General features: G+C 54.8%; 1 protein-coding gene and 1 pseudogene across 1 annotated transcript; both read right to left on the reverse strand.

The window, feature by feature from the left end:
• Window positions 1-213: 213 nt before the first annotated feature.
• Window positions 214-18,943, reverse strand: part of LOC141937025 (scavenger receptor cysteine-rich type 1 protein M130-like) — a 275,156-nt pseudogene continuing 256,426 nt past the window's right edge.
• On the reverse strand, window positions 3,108-8,361 carry LOC141937011 (scavenger receptor cysteine-rich type 1 protein M130-like). Its single transcript, XM_074854430.1, has 7 exons — window positions 8,151-8,361; window positions 6,149-6,467; window positions 5,260-5,576; window positions 4,859-5,212; window positions 4,193-4,507; window positions 3,265-3,579; window positions 3,108-3,148 (listed from the first exon to the last, which is right to left on the reverse strand). The coding sequence occupies exons 1-7, from the start codon at window positions 8,359-8,361 to the stop codon at window positions 3,108-3,110; spliced, it is 1,872 nt and encodes a 623-aa protein (XP_074710531.1).

Genomic DNA, 18,943 nt, shown 5'->3' on the forward strand with positions numbered 1-18,943 from the left:
CCCTACCACTGTGTCTTTGTTCTCTGCTCCCCTGACCAGCCTCAGGAAGATGCCCCTGACACCTGGCAGGCAAGGAGATGCTCTGGGTCAAAGCCCCCAGAGAATTTTAATAAGAACAAATAAGGATGCACAGCATAAAAATGGGAATAAAAATAGAGGAAACTCCAGGTGATTTCTGCTGCCCATGGGTCAAGGGAGTCGGTTCCCCGGTCCTCACGGCCCTCCCAGCTGCACAGACCTCTCCTCCCTCCCAGCTGCACCCAGCTGCAGGGCAGGGATGGGCTCTCCTGGCCTGGGGCTCAGGGACTGTTGTGCACCAAGCTACAGTGTCACAGCTGTTGTGTCCTCATGGGGATGTGCCACAGACATCTCTTCAGCATCATCATAGCCCATGCTCCCCGGGGACAGGGACGAGGTGTCTCCTTCAGCTCCAGGGATCTCAACACTTCTCTGGGAGCATGGGGTGACCCCTGCAAGCAGCAAGGCAGGACATTTCAGTTCACCTCTTGGTGTCTGTACCCCACCATCGTCCCTGCTCCTCACCACATTCAGCTCCTTCTCCCACCTCCAGGCCTTTCAAGGAAAACTCCTGGGGCAGGTTCCCCCTTCCCAGGAGGTTTGGGCCTCACTACAGTAGTGACTTGGGAGGCTCAAGGGATCGCACCCTAGGAACAGGCAGTGCTGTCTTTCCCTCTCACCTCTGGGTGCATCCCTGGGGCCTGCTCCCTCCTCTGGCATCCTGGGCATTTCCCACTCTCCCTTCCCCGGATCAGAAACCTCTCTGGCATCATCGTAACCATCTTCTGGGTGATCTCTGGGCAGGACAAGGACATCTGAAAGGAGAGGGGAGCTGGTGACAGTGAGAAGATATGTCCTGCGGAGCAGAGGACAGGAGGATGCGCAGGGACACAGGGCTGAGTCACTGGGCTTGCCAGCACCTCAGGAGATGCCCATGTCCTCCCCATCTCCAATGGTGACACTCAGTGACTCCTCTGTCCATCATGTGTTTGCAGGGAGATCAACCCCTTCCTGCCTCCATTACCTGGTGCTGATCCCAGACCATCCTCGTCCTCGCTGACCCCAGGGTAGGGCTGTAGCTGGGTCAGGGACTGCTCTGAAGAGGAGCCTGGAGAGCAGCACAGCGGGTGTTATGGAGCAAGCCCCACTGACCTGGCTCATGGTCAGCGCTGCTGGGGAAGAGGGACCCACAGAGCTGGGGCTGCATGGGGAGGAGGGCTGGGAATTCACCCTGCTCCCCCAGGACAAACCCTGTCCCAAAAGTGCTCCAGAGCTGCCCTAGCACAGCCCCTTCCCTCACTCCTCGGGTGCCACATGGGGTGCAGGGGCAGGAATAAAGGGGCTGTCCAGCTGGGACAGTCAGAGCTGACTGGTAGAAAGCTTCTCTCTTGGGCCAAGGACCTGGATGCTCTCCCCACAGACCCCGCACACCAAGCACCAGAGGGACCCTGGACTGGGAGGGCTTCAGGGGATCAGCTCTGGGTTGGGGCTAGGGGAAAGGGTTCTGCAGATGTGCCTCCAGGGAGTACCCACACCCACCTGAGTGACCAAACCTGGCCTGCTTCTCCAAAGCTGGGCTGTAACCAATCTCCTCATACACAGCCTCAAGGAAGGGCTCCTGAGCTCTCCTGGAGCCTGGGGACAGAAGCAGGGCTAGCACAGGGACAGGCAGAGGGGCCCTGGGTTCACACTGTGATCCCCCAAACCAGTGCCATGGGCCAGCCCAGGACTGCTCTGAGAGCACAGCCCCACTGTGCTGCCCAGGCACGACTGCCACATCCCCCGTGAGGGCAACATCGCTGTGGAGATCCTCTGGGGCAGCGTCACCCTCGCATCATCCCTTTGAAGACAGTGCTCATGCCCCTCTGGCCCCTGGATCATGCCCCCCTTATCTCACCCTGGAGCAGCTCCCACACTTCCTCTGCACCTGGAGCTTGTCCCTGTCTGCCCCATGGGTCCATAGTAGGGCCCCTGTCCTGGGGGTGGGCAGGCATGGGCTGAGGGACAGGCTTGGGGCCTGACACCACGGTGATGGACCCTGCTGCCCCGCACTCCTCCTAGCATCTCCCTTGCCCCAGAGCCCTCTCCAGCACTACCTAGAGCACTGCCAGTCTTGGCCATCCCCACTCTGCCATATCTCTCCTCGCCCCATCACTAGCTACCCCCACCTCTGGGCTCTCTCCAGCCCTTGCTGCTGGTGGCCCACGGACAGGCACTCAGTGGGGCAGTACATGTGAAGGTGGCAGCACACATTCTCATCTCCCCACTCTGCCTGTGCCTCTCACTGACAACCCTCACTGACACCCCCTGCAGCACCACACCGTCCTTCCAGGAGGTATCTCCCCCTGGGACCTCTGGGGAAGGACCCACCTCTGTGCCCAGCCCTGGTGCTCAGCACTTGCCCAGCCAAGAGGGCCAGGAGCAGGCAGAGAAGGGCCCCCAGGATGATGCAGATGATGACGGGCACTGAGACTCTCCCGCTGCTGGTCTGACGGCCTCGAGTGGGAACTGCAGGAGAGAGAAAATGGAAGGGGCAGCAACCAGGCCTGGGAGAGGTGGAGGCAGCACCAGTCCTGACCCCATCACACAAGGCAGCAGAGGCTGGAGGGCCCCAGGAATGAGTGTTGGGGAAGCTTCCACACTGCTGACAAAATGACAACTCTTCCTCACACCCTCCCACCACCTCAGTGCCTCCTCCAGAGACATTCACACCCCAGCAAGGAGCCCCTTCCATCCATCTGTGAGTCACAACCCAGCTCCACAGATACCCAGCCCCAGAGGGAGGACAACTTACCTGCTTGGGGTGGGGATGTTGCCATCCTGGGTGTAGCTGCAGAGGAGGAAAAAGAGAGCAGGGCTGAGACACTGGGTATGCGGGGAGGGGGGAGCCTCGTCCCCAGCACACCATGGGGTGTCTATAGATGTCCCTGACATATCCAACCCAAATAGCCCCTCCTGTAGTGCCTGAAAGAGAGGCCAGGGCAGCGCCCAGCACCTCTGCTCTGGGAGGCAGGCAGGAAGGCACAGGCAGACCGGGGATAGCCCTGGGACTGCAGGGCCCCATGGGTAGTGGCCAAAGGACATCCAGTTCAACGAGGCTGCTCCCTGACTGGCACCAGCCTCCTGTACTCTGCAGGAACATTCCTGCTCATGGGAGGTCGGGGCCATGTCAGGACCTCGTGCACTGAAGGTCTTCCCCAGCTCCCTGCCAATGCCTGACCAAGGGGTCCCAGCCCTGCCACTCACCTGAGCAGCGCACGGCAGCGTCTTCCTTATGCCGGCAAGCACCGCTGTCCCCAGGCCGGGCCCAGCAGTCCTGCAGGGATGGCTCCGTCCCCTGGCACTCCACCTGCTCCAGCCAGATGGGGCCCATCCCCATCCCAAACACAGCCTCACGCAGGGCAGACACTGCACGGCCACAGCCCAGCTGCCTGCACGCCACTTCGGCATCCCGTATGTCCCAGGAGTCGTCACACACCGTTCCCCAGGAGCCACGGTGCCAGACCTCCACTCTGCCCGAGCACCCGTCCTCACCGCCCATGGCACGAATCTTCTCCCTGGCTGGAGAAGGAAAAGACCTCCCATGGCACCAGGACAGCAGGCAGAGCCCTGCCAGACACAGAGGGGCAAATCCTAACCTGTGCAGCTCGTGGAGTTGGGGCACGGGGCCAATGGGGTCAGGGGCATTTCTGGGTGTCCCCCTGAAGAAAGAAACATTGTGGTGAAGGGGCTGGTTTGGAGGACCATTCAGGAGAGAGCAGGGCTGAGCTCTGCTTGTGCTTTCCTGTACCATCTTGGTTATGGCAGCAACTGAACTGCAGTCATCCAGGGGACACGCACAGGACTGTGGGGGGACCCCGAGTGCTCAGCCCCAAGAGCTCCCTGGTTCACAGCACAGCAGTAGCTTGTCTATGGAGGGGAGGCTCTTCTGAAACCTGTCTGGTCTCTTCTGAGACCTCACCTGGAGATGCCTCTGCCTCCCCCAGGTGCTGCTGGCAACCTGGGTTGCAACTGCTGCTGGACATGTGTGGTTGTGGTCATGTTTGTGCCACTGGCAGCAGAAGGGTCTGACGTGGAAAGGAAAAGCCCCTCCAAGCTCTTTATCTGTGCTTGGCTATGGCCAGCAGGCAGCAGGATCTGAGGTGACATGAGTACCTGGGAGAATCAGAGTTACCGTTGCAGGTGATGTCGGTCTCCTCTCGCAGGTCTTGGCATGACTGTGGGTTCCAGGGAGTGGAGGGACACTGCCAGAAGGAGCTGTTTCTCTCCCCACACTGCACGCGATCCAGCCAGGCAGGGCCAGACTCCCTACCAGAGGGCTGGCGTCTTTCCAGGGATCCTCCATCCCCACAGCCCAGCTCCTTGCACACCAGCATCACTGTGTTGAGAGTCATCGAGTTGGAGCAAACGCTCCCCCATGTCCCGTTGTAGAAAACCCGTAGACGCCCAGAGCAGCCGTCACTGTTCTCCAGCCTCAGGGCCACGAACTCTGGGAGGAAAAGACCCCAAAGGGGGAACAGGCTGCCCTGGGGCTGTGGGAGCCAGGACACCTATGCATCCCCAGGCCCTCCACTGGGCAGGGCCAACACGTCCCCTTTGCACACAGGGGCAGAGAGAAGTCCCTGATGGACAGACACCCCTGCCCTTCCCACTAACCCTCGGGGATGGCTGAGCTCCACAGGACCCCCAGTGGGACTGAGGGTGCCCATGTATGCGTGTCCACAGGATGTGCTCGGGCAGGAGCTCAGGGGCAGCCAGGGACAGCCTCAGCCATACCCGGCTCTCCCCGTGTCCTGGCCTCCCCAGGAACCAGGCTCCCACCACAACTCCTGGCACAGACCTGAGCAGATGACTCCTGCATCCTCTTTGTGCCCGCAGTCATGCTGCCCCCAGGGCCCAGCCGGGCAGTCCCAGAGAGCAGCTTCGGTCCCAGAACAGTTCACACCATCCAGCCAGATCTGCCCGGAGCCTTCCCCGAACCGAGCAGAGCCGGCTGCCTCCACTGCCCCTCCGCAGCCCAGCTGGTGGCAGACAACGGTGGCATCAGACAGGTCCCAGCCATCGTCGCAGACAGTCCCCCACATGCCCTGGTAGTAGATCTCCACTCTCCCTGCGCAGCGCCCGGCCCCATTCACCAGCCGGAGCCATTGACTCCCTGCAGTGGGTACAAACCCCAGTTGCTGCCAGGGACTGTCTGCCTGCACAGACCATCACCTGGGGAGCCTGCACAGTGCCACTCACCCCCACAAATGACTCCCACGTCCTCCACAACCCCTGCCGCCAGCACGCTCTCAGGCAGGGAGGTGTTGCAGAGACTCAGGTTGGCCTCATGCCCTGTGCACTGGACCCCACGCAGCCCCACGGGGCCCGTTCCTCGCTCAGGCTTTGGGGGGTTGTAGGCTGTCCCGGCCTCCCCACACCGCAGCTGCCGGCACACCACGCTGGCCTCATTCACGTCCCACTGGTCATCCAGGACTCTGCCCCACGCCCCATCCTGGAAGATCTCCACTCGTCCATCGCAGCGGCTCCCTCCACCCACCAGCCGCAGGGATCCAAACCTGGCCGAGCCTGGGGAGAGCAGAGATGCCACGGCCATGGGCGGCACTGGGAGCATGGCACCCTTCAGGGAGGGGGGCAAGGGGGGATTTCACCACCAAACTGGACAAGATTGAGCCTTGTGCTGAGGAGAAGCGAAGGTAAAGCCTGGGCCCTCTCTGCAGCTCACACCCAGGTCTGCTGCTGCTGGGGGCACCCAGGCAGCTCCTGCTGGGTGGTGGGATGAGGCTCTGTGGGGATGGGATGTGGGTGTCTGCAGCCAGAGGGATGGGACAGAGCCCTGCAGTCCTGTCTCAAGCTACTTGCACAGTACGAGAACAGAGGAGGCCAGGCCTGGCGGTGACACTGGGGCCCAAGCCACTGCCCTAGGGCCAGATGCCTGCCTCCATTCAGTCCTCAGCTGTCCCAAAGTGGAGCGCTCACTCTGAGCAGGGAAAAACCTCCAGATGGCTCCTGGGGAAGCCAGGGTTTCTCCGGGGAGAAAGTCAGCCTGGTATGGCCACGGGAGCCCTGCTCTGCGTGGCCATGTTATACACAAATGACAAATGGATTTAATGCAGCATTCTTCTGGCACTCACCTGAGCAAATGACAGCAGCAGTGTTCCCTTGGGAGCACGGTGAGGCCCCCAGGGTGGTCACTGGGCACTGCTGCAGGTGGGCTTCAGTCCCGTCACAGTGGAATGAGTCTCTCCAGACAGGGCCAGTCTCTCTCCCAAAATGCTCTCCTCCAGGAATGGACTCAGCAAACCCGCAGTTGAGTTGCCGACAGAGAACGTGGGCATCTGAGAGATCCCAGCGGGACGCACAGAGGGTCCCCCACGTCCCCAGCACCTGGACCTCCACCCTCCCTGCACACACTGTGCTGCCATTCACCAGCCTGAACCCTGTGTACTCTGGGGAGAGAGGAGGAGGAATGAGGGTGGATTGGTGCTCTTGTACCCTCCGTAGCTGGCAGAGAGGCCAGAGGGACAACATGCCCTTGTTTTCCTCCTGCACTATTTTCATGCTGCAGACAACACCATCCACCCCTCCTGCCCTCACCCCCGGCCCAGCACGGCCCTTGCTCTGTTACCCAGTCCCCACCACAGCCCCAGTGTTCAACACCCCTCCCTGTGTCCTTACGTGTGCAGGTGACAACAGCGCTGTTTGCCTGGGTGCAGGGCTGGTCCCTGGGGGACCCCCTGGGGCAGGAGGCGAGGAGGGATTCATTCCCCACACACTGCAGCTCTCCATCCCAGATGGGACCCACCCCTTCTCCAAAGGGACTTCCTCCAGGGACAGGCAGGGCTGCGCCGCACTGCAACTCCCTGCAGAGCACGTCAGCAGCTTTGGGACCAAAGTGGGAAGCGCAGACAGTTTTCCACTGGCCCCCGTCATGGATCTGCACACGTCCTGAGCAGCGGCTCCTCCCTTCCACCAGACGGACAAATCCTGCAAAAAACCCAAAACAGTTGGGAGTTCCCAGAGCCCTCTGGCAGTTACATGCCCACATCCCACATCACCTCTGAGCAAGCCGTGACCAATTCACCCATTGCACATCCCAGAGGAAGCTGCTGGGGGAGTGTTGGTGACACAAACACATCCAGGCTCCCTTGCACCCCTTCGCTACACCGTCACAGCACATTCCGGGTTTTGGCCAGGATAGATTTATATTCCCTTGGGCTGAGAGGGAGAACAGCTAGAGGGTCGGATCCCGATCAACCATTGGAGTATTTCATACCATGTGACGTCATGCTCAGTGTATATAGGCGGATGAGGGCTCTCTCTAGTGCGCTCTATGCGGTTTTGCGGGATTTTCTGGTGCAGTCGGATTGCTGCTGGGGGGTGGGCTGCATACCTGTCGCCGTGCTCGGTAAGCCACTGCTGCATTTTACACGTCTTTGGACTCACTACTATTACTGATGTTTTCTTGTTACTTTTAGTAAATCTTTTTTTTTATTCAACCTACGAATTTTCTTCTTTTTGTGTCTCCACTATTTCACCGGGGAGAGGGGAGGGGGACGTGAAAGTCTGGCCACGTAGCGATTGGTTGCCAGCTGAGTTCAAAGCACAACAGGCACTCAAGGGTATGTGTCTGTGACAGACCCACAGCACACCCTGCAAACCATGTGGGTGCCTTTGGGACCAAAGTGTGAGTCACAGACAGTTTTCCAAAGGTCCTCCTCATGGATCACTATACGTCCTCAGGAGGGGCTGTCCCCTTAGAGCAACTGGAGAGATTCTGGATCAACCAAAGACCCCTGAGAGTTCCCACAGCCCTCTGGCAATACCCTGACTGATCTCAGAGGTGGCCACAGGCAAAAAGCCCTACGACATCCCCAGCTGCTCTCAGGGGGTGCTGATGGCAAAAACACATCAGCCCCCAGCCTGCTGCTCCTCGGAAATCGGCACAGAACTTGTGGGCTTGCTTCTCTCCCAACAGCCACAGCCACAGGAATCTCTCAGAGAAACTGCTGCTGCCCCAGAGACCTTGGGCTGCCCAGTACTGGTCCCTGGGTACTGTCACACCCAGAGCACTTGGGGTTCAGGGAAAAGGGCCCAGGCACTGTTGGGTGCTGCATCTTGCTCTGTCCCACTGAGTTCAGGGTCAGGCGTGAGGAACCCCTTGGTGGCACGAGAAGCCCACCTTGTTTCCACAGGGGTCTTGAGCTGTTGGGGCACTGCTGGGGGATAGAACGTGTCACAGGGCAAAAGTACAGTGAGGATGTACTGCTCAGGTGCCCACCCAGGAAAGAGGTTCTCAGCCTCAGCCAGAGTGCACTGCTGGACATGCATGTCCCTGCCCATGGCTCACAGAAGGCAGGAGAGTGGACAGAAGAAAAGCCCTGGGCTTACACGAGCTCCTGGTGCAAGGGCAGGCACAGAGCAGAGACAGTAAGTGCTGACAAATCCCCCGTGGCACCGAGCAGCCAGGGGTTGGGGCAGGCAGGAGAGGCTGGGCAGCAGGTCAGCACTGCCTGGACGGGGCAATGTCCCCATGCTCAGGCTCTCATGGGTTGACCTGGGAGAGGAACGAGGTGCCACGTGCCACCCTGCTCTTCTGCCCAAGCCCAGCACTTCTCCTCTCAAAGCAACCCCTTTTCTTCAACCAAGGGACTCGTGTCTGCCAGGGGGCACAACCCAAGAGTAGCTATTCATCTCATGCCCTTGGCCAGGACAGTGGGTGGCCACATGAGTCACTTGTGGTGCCTCTGGCATGGGGGCACCTTGCCCTCAGCACCGATAGACAGGTCCTGGGTGAACAGGAGGAGAAAGATGGGAATCAACAGACAGTGCAGGGCAGAGATGGAGGGTTCATCTGTGGCACCTCAGGGGCCAGGCACGGTAAGGGCAATCCTGGGCAGGTTCCCACTGGCCTTTCCCCAGGGACTGGGGCTACCAGTAATGACAGTGCCAGCTCAGCAGTGTGACCAGCCACATTGGGCAATGCTCTGGCGCCTGACAGTTGATCCCTGAGGGCACAGCCAGGTTCCTTCCACAATCCCAACCCCAGAGATGGAGAATAGCTCGTCCCCTTACCTGAACATATCACTCCAGTATCAAAACGATGATCACAATTATGTTTACCCCATCCACTGTGTGTGCAGTCAGACAGGGCAGATTCGGTGCCTTTACACCCAACATCATCCATCCAAATGCGGCCAGATCCTTTCCCAAAGTGTCCGTACTTAGGAGCTCCAACAGCAGACCCACAGCCCAGCTGCTTACAAACCACTGCTGCATCAGTCATGTCCCAATAGTCACCACACACGGTCCCCCACTGGTCTTGTTGTTTCACCTCGACTCTCCCAGCACAGCGACTGCCGCCATCTGCCAGCCTCACCTCCACAGCACCTTCAAACACCAACATGAACTGGGTCAGGAGAGCACCAAGCCCCAGCACTGTCGCTCTCAAGGAACTCCCTGCCAGGGTAGAGTCAGAGGTACCAGGGTGGGACCCCACTCCCCTCCAGGATGTCCCCAGGGCACTTCAGGGGACCCTTCTATCCTCATGGGCTGTGCAATGCTGTGGGTTCCCAGATGTAACCCTGCTGGGTCATTTACCATCCCACCACACAAGGCATCTTTTCACAGCCCAATGGCTACCGCCCTCTTGCCCATGACCACCCACACACTGTCCAGCCTTGCACTCGGCACCTTCTCCTCCCCAGCACCCCCTGAACAGCCCCATGTGCCCAGGCCTGCAGCTTCCCATGCAAACTGCCTGCCCCAGCACCATCCAAACCCACCCCCAAGCCCAGGGCTTTCCTTGTCCCCACTGAGAGGATCCAGAATGTCCCCGCACCCACATCCCCTCCTCACCCCTGGTGTCAGCCCTTTCTCTGCACTGGGCCAGACCCCCAGGCAAGATGTCCCCCTACAGTAGATGCTCCAGTCCCCTTCCCTCGGTGGGGTACAAACTGTTCCTGTGGGGTCAGCGATCCCTGGAACAATGGGGCAGGGAACAGCACACAAACCCTTCAGGGTACCCGAGAGATTGGCAGTGCCCTGGGGGGATCTCTGAGTGCTTCCATCACCCACTAGGCCACCACCGGCTCCAGAGGCTCACTGCTAGGGAACAGGGGGTCCCAAAAAGGTACCCCATGACAGGGTGTCTCTGATTGCAGCTATGCACAGGGTGCCCTAAACAGCAGCAGCTGGAGAAGGAGATGATACTCTCTCCCACCCAGGTGGGCACAGGGTCCAGGAACTTGAGCACCTTCTGCCCCTCGTCTCAGTGGCACCTGCAAAGCATCCCCATTCCCTGACAGATCCCAATGACCACGCTGGTACCTGTTGGCCCTGTGCTGTGGGACAAGGGAGATGGCACTTACCCCTGCACAGCTGTACCCAGAGGAGCAGCCACAGCATCTGAGGGGACAGGAGTCCCTCTGTGCCCATCCTAAGCCTCCTGCCCTGCCTGCACATCCCTGCTGCGCCACACTCCCTGCCACAGCTCCTGGGAACTCGTGGGGACAATGACGACGGGAGGGCAATATATCTCTGCTGATGCCAGCTCAGCTACAGGAGGAGCCAATCAAAGCAGCAGCCCCTTTTTAGACATTATCGGGACCTATCTCCCCTCCGACACAGCCCAGCCCTCCAATGAACTTCTCCAGTGCCATTCATGACCATATATGAGGGATGGCTCCGCTGCAGGTGACACGTCACAGTGGCGGTGGGGCGTCACAGGACAGGGTCAGTTGTAGTGGGGGAAATGGGTTTTACATGCCTTGAACCCTGCTGTGTGGACCAGGAGCACTGAGCATCTCCTATACTGGGCACAACCAAGAGCCCAACATGCGAGTTTCCAGCCATCCCCATGCCATGGGAACAACAGGGCTGGGACTGCACCGGGGGATGTGTCAGGAAGGGAACAGCCCCTGCCCCTGCTTCAGACCCCTCTGTGCTGAGAGCAGCAGCTGGGAAGGGGCCTTAGCCCAGGCCAGAGCCCCATCCCAGGAGCGCTGGCTCACCCGTCCCTCCCTGGAGAGCCCCACGGAAGGTCCCTTCCAATGAGATGGAGCTGGAGCTGGGACATGTCCCTGTCCTGGCAGCAGACACACAGCTCAGACATATCCCTGACTCTCAGCATGTCACCGAGGGGCCGTTATTCCCCACGGGTGGCTCAGGAGCTGCAGCCTGCAGGTGCACAAACCACAGCCCACGTGACCTCGCAGAGCTCCCTGTGCTCCCCCCGCAGAGCCCGGGCAGGATGTCTGTGGTTTCCTCCTGGCGCTGAGCCCAGGCACATCCCTGTGGTACCCTCAAACTCCCCCCACCCCAACAGCTCCAGCCAGGGCTGCAGGGGCTGCTCCTTCAGCCTTGCAGACACGGGGCCGGGCAGCTTCTGGCCACTACAATGCCCCTCTGATGCAAATGGCTGTTCTGCGCTGAGCCCCACGGCCACGGGGTGCCATCGGTGACGTGACCTCACACCCTCCTATGGCCACCACTGTGTGCTCATGAGTTACACTGACAGTGACCTCACACCCTCCTGCTGCCACTTCTGTGTGTGCACGAGTCACACTGTCACACGTGTGTGTGGTATATGACTTCTGCTGGCAATGGTTCTTCCAAAAAGCCATATTTGGGCACGGTCTAAAGATCATTAGGTGACATCAGAAGCACCTACACAAGCTATGGGCCAGATCCTGCCCTATCAGCTGCTCAGGCACCAGTGACATCACAAGCTCACACACAGCCATGGGCATGCTCCTGCCCTATCTGCTACTCAGACACAGGTGATGTCATAGCATCTACCTCTGACATTGGCCTGCTGCTGGCCTATCGGCTGTTCAGACACCAATGACCTCAAACCCACCGACACAAACTATGGGCCTGCTCCTGCTCTATCAGCTGCTCAGGCAGCAGGGGCATTATAAGCACCTACAGATGCCGTGGGCCTACTACAGGCCTATGAGCTACTCAGGCGTGAGTGACCTCATTAGCACAGACACAAGCCATGGGCCTGCTCCTGCCCTATCAGCTACTCAAGCAACAGTGACCTCAAAACAACCTACATGTACTTGTCATGGTTTAACCCCAGCCAGCAGCTCAGCCCCACACAGTCCCTTGCTCACTATTTCACTAAATACAAAGTTAATTCTAACCCAGCCAAAACCAGTACAATGCCAGATGCCTGCTCCTGCCCTGTCAGCTACTCAGGCACCAGTGACCTCACAAGTGCATATACACCTCTTGCCATGTTCTCGCTGTTGATGTATTCAGACTCCGGTGACCTCACATGCCCCTGTAGAGGCCATGCACCTGGTCCTGGCCAATCAGCTATTCAGCCAAGAGTGACATCACAAGTACATACCCAATGCATTTGTCTCCCTCTTGCCTATCAGCTACTTGGACATCAGTGACCTGACCACCACGCATCCCTCCACTTGTTATCTGCTCGCCTATGAGATAAGAAGGCACAAATGGCCTCACAAGCTCTGACACAAGTCATGTGCATGCGCTCGGTCTATCAGCTACTCAGGCACCAGGAATCTCACAAGCACTTACACAAGCCATGTACCAGCTCCCAGCCTGTGATCTACTCAGGCACCAGTAGCCTCACAAGCACATACCAACCTAGTTGCTCTGTGCTTGTGTGGTGGGTAACCCTGTGTGGCAGCCCCCACCCAGTCACTTGCTCACTCCCCAGCAGCAGGATTGTGGAGGGAAGTGGAAGGAGAAAAGTGAGGGAAACAATCTCATGGGCTGAGATAAAAACCGTTGAGTAAGCAGAGCAGCAATCACTCAGAGCAGGAGATTGATCCCCGGCCAGACTCTGAGCAAAGGATACTTTGAAGAACACCCTCCACTCCCCCAGTTTTATTGCTGTTCGTGACATCATATGGTGTGGAGTATTGATTTGGTCAGTTGGGGACAGCTGTTCTGGCTTTGTCCCCTCCCAGACCCTTGCTACCACCAGCCTCCTGCTTGTCAGGGCAGAGGGAGAAATAGTGAAGACCTTGACACTGTGCAAGAACTGCTCAGCAACAGCTACAGTGTTGGGTGATATCAAAGCTGTTTTGGCCACCAAGGCAAAGCACAGCACCATAGGGGCTGCTGAGAAGAAAATTAACTCCATCCCAGCCAGACCCAGTGCAATCCCCACCCCTTATTCCATACCATGTGCATCCTGCTCAGCTCCTACCATATTCAATACATTTACATCCACCACCACCATCCCCTTCCCCATCCCTTGACATGACACACACACAGCACACTGGGTTTGGCTGGTGTGGCTCAAGCAGACTTGGACAAGTCCCAGCACACGCTTGACTTCTCCCCTCACTCAGTCAGGCAGAGCTTTTAGAAACATTCAGTCAGGTTATCAACCTAAGGACAAGAAAATTTATGTAACACCAGCCTGCACCCCACGGTGGGCTTACAGGTAGCTGACCCCCACAGCCATGGGGAAAGGGAGTTCCCCACCAGCACCCTACCCCTCTGTTTGGCACCTCAAAATCCAGTTTGTGGTTCATGGGCTAACTGGTGAGTTCCTCTGGTTTGCGTGGTCTTTTTTGGAATCCCCTCTGGGTCTTTTCTCTATTGTCCCCATGCACATATTCTTCTGAAGTTGGCATTTTGTCCTGGTTTTCCCCATTTGCAGACAGTGTTGCCTGTGCCTTGCAGCACCAAGAAGAGCTCAGAGTCTGCCCCAGTCTACCTTGCCTGGCCGTCCGGCAGGGCTGGGCTGCTGGGGGCCTTCCAGTCCAGCTGGCAGGATCGGGCTCTTCTTTGGATGTTACAGGGATGGTACTGAGGGCCCCTTAGTGGTGTCCTGGGAGGGGCCATAGCCGTGGGGCATGTTCCAGCTTGTCTGTGTCCTCCCCACCTTCTTGAGGTTCCCCCAGCCCAGACATGTCTGGACTTCTGCAGCCTGGTAAAGTAGGGGACCTCGACTCCTACAGTATTCCTATGATACTTTATTGCAATTGATGCTATTCCTCAGAAGAAATGATAAATGGGATGAGGTGGTATATGCTGATATGTTTTTCACCTTAAGAAATCATCCTGAGTGGCAAAAAGAGTGTGGTAGAAATTTGGCCCCTCAGGATCCCCTTGTTTTGGCATTAGAAAAGAATAAAAAGAGGGAACAGGGAAAATTGAAGCGATGTTGTTCAGCATGTAGTATTGGAGAAAGATGTCTAAAAGTGAAGGACTGGGGAGCTGAAGAAAGGATGGAGGATTATGTACTGCCACCTCCTATATTGCCTGCAGGATTTCCAGATGAGGAAAATGACGCTGGGGCAGGGCCACTAGTGGAAAGATCAACCCCAATTACTGCCCGAACTCGTAGTAAAACAGGACCAGTTAAAGTCCTCTTTAATATGGGAGACTTGGATGCTTGGAAGGAAGTGGTTAAAGGGTATAGAGATGATCCACTGAAGATTGCCAACAGATTTGAATTAATAATTAAAAATCAAAACCCAGACTGGAAAGATATAGACATAATGTTAGGTGCAATGACTGAAAATGAGAAACAGCTGGTTTTAAAAACTGCCCAAACCCAAGTGCAGGCTCAGATTACAGCTGGAATGCTGGTAGGGGGAGTTGATCAGTATGTTCCCCTGACTGACCCGAATTGGGATCCAAATGATAATATGGATTATCGCATGTTAAAGCGATATCCAGATTGGATAAAATTTGGATTGGAGAATGCAATCCCAAAGGCTATAAATTGGTCAGCACTTTATACTGTAAAGCAGGGGCAAACTGAAACCCCTACAGAATTCTTAGACAAATTACAATTGGCAATGCGTAAATATACTGCCTTAGGCCCCTCATCTGATGTAGGGCAGCAACAATTGGTATCATTGGTTTTGGGCCAATCATCGGAAGATATTAGGAGAAAACTCCAGAAACTAAAAGAGCCTGAAGCGTGGGATTTGGAGAAGTTAATTGAAGAAGCCTGGAGGGTATACAGAAATAGAGAAAACAGTGATAAGAGAAAATTAAATAGAACAATATCCATAACAACAATTGCAGCATTAGAACGAAGTGCGGGCCCTCAGAGACTCCCTGGATGCAGAGGTAAAGGAGGACCTCCTGTGGGAACTCGAAGTTTCCAAACAACACTGAGACCAGATCAGTGTGCTTATTGTGGAGAAAGCGGGCATTGGAAAAAGGACTGTCCGAAACTGAGAAAAGTAAAGCCTGAAGTGATTGCTGAAATGGAATGACAGGGACCTGGGGAATCTACCCGAGCGGATCCACTGGTTAAATTGAAGCTAAAGAATCAGAATGAGCAGATAGAATTTCTTATAGATATGGGTGCCTCATATTCTGTATTAAATCAGGAACTAATACCTGTAGGTCACAATTTTGTAACTGTAATAGGAGCTACTAGCCAGCAAAAGAAGGCTTTCTTTTTACAGTCAATTGAATTTAAGATTGGAAAACAAATGGGAATTCACAAATTACTTTATTTACCAGAATCTCCAAAATCCTTATTGGGACGGGACTTATTAGAGCAATTAGAGGCACAGATAATTTTTGAAAAGGATAAAATAGAACTCAGAGTGAAAATAATCAACTAATTAAAATTTTAAGTTTAGCTATGATTCAAATGGAAAAACAAACTGAGGGTACCCCAGAACTTGGCAAAATATTAGATCAAGTGTATCCAGGAGTATGGGCCTCTGAAACTCCTGGTAAGGCCAAAAATACGATGCCAGTGAAAGTGGAATTAACACCTGGTTCTAGTGTAATTAAAATGAAACAGTCTCCTTTAAGATTGGAAGATCGGAGAGGTATAAAAAAACATAATTGGAAGATTCTTAAAATTTGGTTTGAATCAGAATTTAATACCCCAATTTTACCGATAAAGAAGCTGGATGGGAAATATATAATAGTACAAGACTTAAGGGCAGTTAACAGAATTGTGGAAGATCTATACCCAGTAGTAGCAAATCCATACAGCTTAGTAACTAGCCTCAAAGAAACATAGGAATAGTTTACAGCATTGGATTTAAAAGATGCATTCTTTGGCCTCACCTTGGCCCCTGAAAGCCACCATCTGTTTGCCTTTGAATGGGAAAACGCCGATTCAGAGCGTAAAACCGTAAAACTCAACTTACTGGACAGTGTTACCCCAGGGATTTAAAAATAGCCCTACAATTTTTGGAAACCAATTAGCAAGAGAACTAGAACTTTGGGAAAGGCCTGCAGGTAATGGCATCCTTTTTCAATATGTAGATGATATCTTAATAGCTACAGAGAAAAGAGAAGAATGTAAAGAATGGACTGTGAGCTTACTGAACTTTCTTGGACTAAGTGGTTATCGAGTGTCATTACAGAAAGCTCAAAAAGCAGATTGAGGTCAGCACAGTTGAAGAGGAGGTGGTCAGGGACCTGCTACAGCACTTGGATGCACACAAGTCTGTGGGACCGGATGGGTTACACCCAAGGGCGCTGAAAGAGTTGGCAGATGTGCTCACCAAGCCGCTTTTCATGATCTACCTGAAATCATGGCTAACTGGGGAGGTCCCAACGGACTGGAGGGTGGCCAATGTGACACCCATCTACAAGAAAGGCAGAAAGGAGGATCCGGGAAACTATAGACCTGTCAGTCTGACCTCGGTGCCAGGGAAGGTCATGGAGCAGCTCATCTTGAGTGCCATTAAAAGTCATATAATGGACAACCAGGGGATCAGGCCCAGTCAGCATGGGTTTATGAAAGGCAGGTCCTGCCTGACAAACCTGATCTCCTTCTACGACAGGGCGACCTGCTTATTGGATGAGGGAAAGGCTGTGGATGTTGTTTACCTTGACTTCAGTAAGGCCTTTGACACCGTTTCCCACAGCATTCTCCTGGCAAAACTGGCTGCTCGAGGCTTGGATGGGCACACGCTTCGCTGGGTAAAAAAGCTGGCTGGATGGCCGGGCCCAAAGAGTTGTGGTGAACGGAGTTAAATCCAGTTGGAGGCCAGTCACGAGTGGTGTCCCCCAGGGCTTGGTTTTAAGGCCATTCCTGTTTAATATCTTTATTGATTATCTGGACAAGGGGATCGAGTGCACCCTCAGTGAGTTTGCAGACAACACCAAGTTGGGTGGGAGTGTTGATCTGCTCGAGGGTAGGGAGGCTCTGCAGAGAGACCTGGACAGACTGGAGCGATGGGCTGAGGCCAACTGCATGAGCGTCAATAAGGCCAAATGCCGGGTGCTGCCCTTGGGCCACAACAACCCCCAGCAGCGCTACAGGCTTGGGGAGGAGTGGCTGGAGAGCTGCCAGTCAGAGAGGGACCTGGGGTGGTTGATTGACAGCTGGCTGAACATGAGCCAGTAGTCTGCCCAGGTGGCCAAGAAGGCCAATGATATCCTGGCTTGTGTCAGAAATAGTGTGGCCAGCAGGGACAAGGAAGTGATCTTGCCCATGTACTCGGCACTGGCGAGGCTGCCCCTTGATGACTGTGTTCAGTTTTGGGCCCCTCCCTACAAAAAGGACATTGAATCACTTGAGCGTGTCCAGAGAACGGCAACGAAGCTGGTGAAGAGTCTGGAGCACATGTCATACGAGGAGCGACTGAGGGAACTGGGGTTGTTTAGTCTGGAGAAGAGGAGACTGAGGGGAGACCTCGTTGCCCTCTACAGCTACCTGAAAGGAGGTTGCAGAGAGCTGGGGATGAGCCTCTTTAACCAAGTAACAAGCGATAGGACAAGAGGGAATGGCCTCAAATTGCACCAGGGAATTTAGACTAGATATTAGGAAGAATTTCCTTATAGAACGAGTAGTCAGGCATTGGAATGGGCTGCCCAGGGAGGTGGTGGAGTTCCCATCCCTGGAGGTATTTAAGAGTTGGGTTGACATAGCGCTTAGGGTTATGATGTAGTTGGGAACTATCAGTGCTACATTAATGGTTGGACTAGATGATCTTCAAGGTCTTTTCTAACCTAGACGTTTCTGTGATTCTGATTCTGTGAAATCCTGAAACAGAAGTGGTCTATTTGGGATTCCTCATCTCCAAAGGACAACGACAGTTTGGAACTGAAAGGAAAGAGGCCATCTGTAGGACTCCAGAGCCAACTATGGTAAAGGAACTTTGAACTTTTCTAGGAATGACAGGTTGGTGCCGTCTATAGATTTATAATTATGACTAATAGTAAAACTTTATATGAACTATTGAAAGGTAATCAGAAGCAATTAATCTGGACTGATGAGGCCAAAAGAGCATTTAAAGAGTTAAGATTAGAACTGATGAGAGCCCCTGCTTTGGGCTTGCCAGATGTGACTAAACTTTTTTGGTTGTATGCCTATGAAAAACAAGGAGTGGCCCTAGGAATTTTAGCCCAAAGATTGGGACCCTACAAGCAAGCAGTAGCATATTTTTCCAAATAATTGGTTTAAGTCAGCAAAGGATGGCCAGGATGCCTCCGGGCAGTGGCGGCTGTTGTCACAATCATTCAAGAGGCTCAAAAGTTTACCCTGGGGCAGAAGATCATCGTTCACACTTCCCATGCAGTAACTTCTGTTTTGGAACAAAAAGGCGGACATTGGTTATCACCGTCTAGATTTTTAAAATATCAGGCAGTCCTAATGGAGCAGGACGATGTGGAAATTATTCCATCTACAATAGTTAACCCTGCCTCTTTTCTAAGTGACAAATAGGAAACTGACCCCATTATACATGACTGCACAGAAACAATTGAAACCATCTATGCGAGTAGACCTGACCTGAAAGAAGAACCGTTGGAAGAAGCCGACCATACCTGGTATACAGATGGAAGCAGTTTTGTGAAAAATGGAGTCCGAAGGGCCAGATACACAGTGACAACGACAGATCAGGTAATAGAAGCAAAACCTCTCCCAAAAGGTACATCAGCACAGAGGGCGGAGATAATCGCCTTAACGAGAGCACTGGAGCTCGCTGAAGGACTACGTGTAAAT

The sequence above is a fragment of the Strix uralensis genome, chromosome 36 (genome assembly GCF_047716275.1).
Source record: "Strix uralensis isolate ZFMK-TIS-50842 chromosome 36, bStrUra1, whole genome shotgun sequence".
In the NCBI taxonomy this organism is placed as follows: Eukaryota; Metazoa; Chordata; class Aves; order Strigiformes; family Strigidae; genus Strix; species Strix uralensis.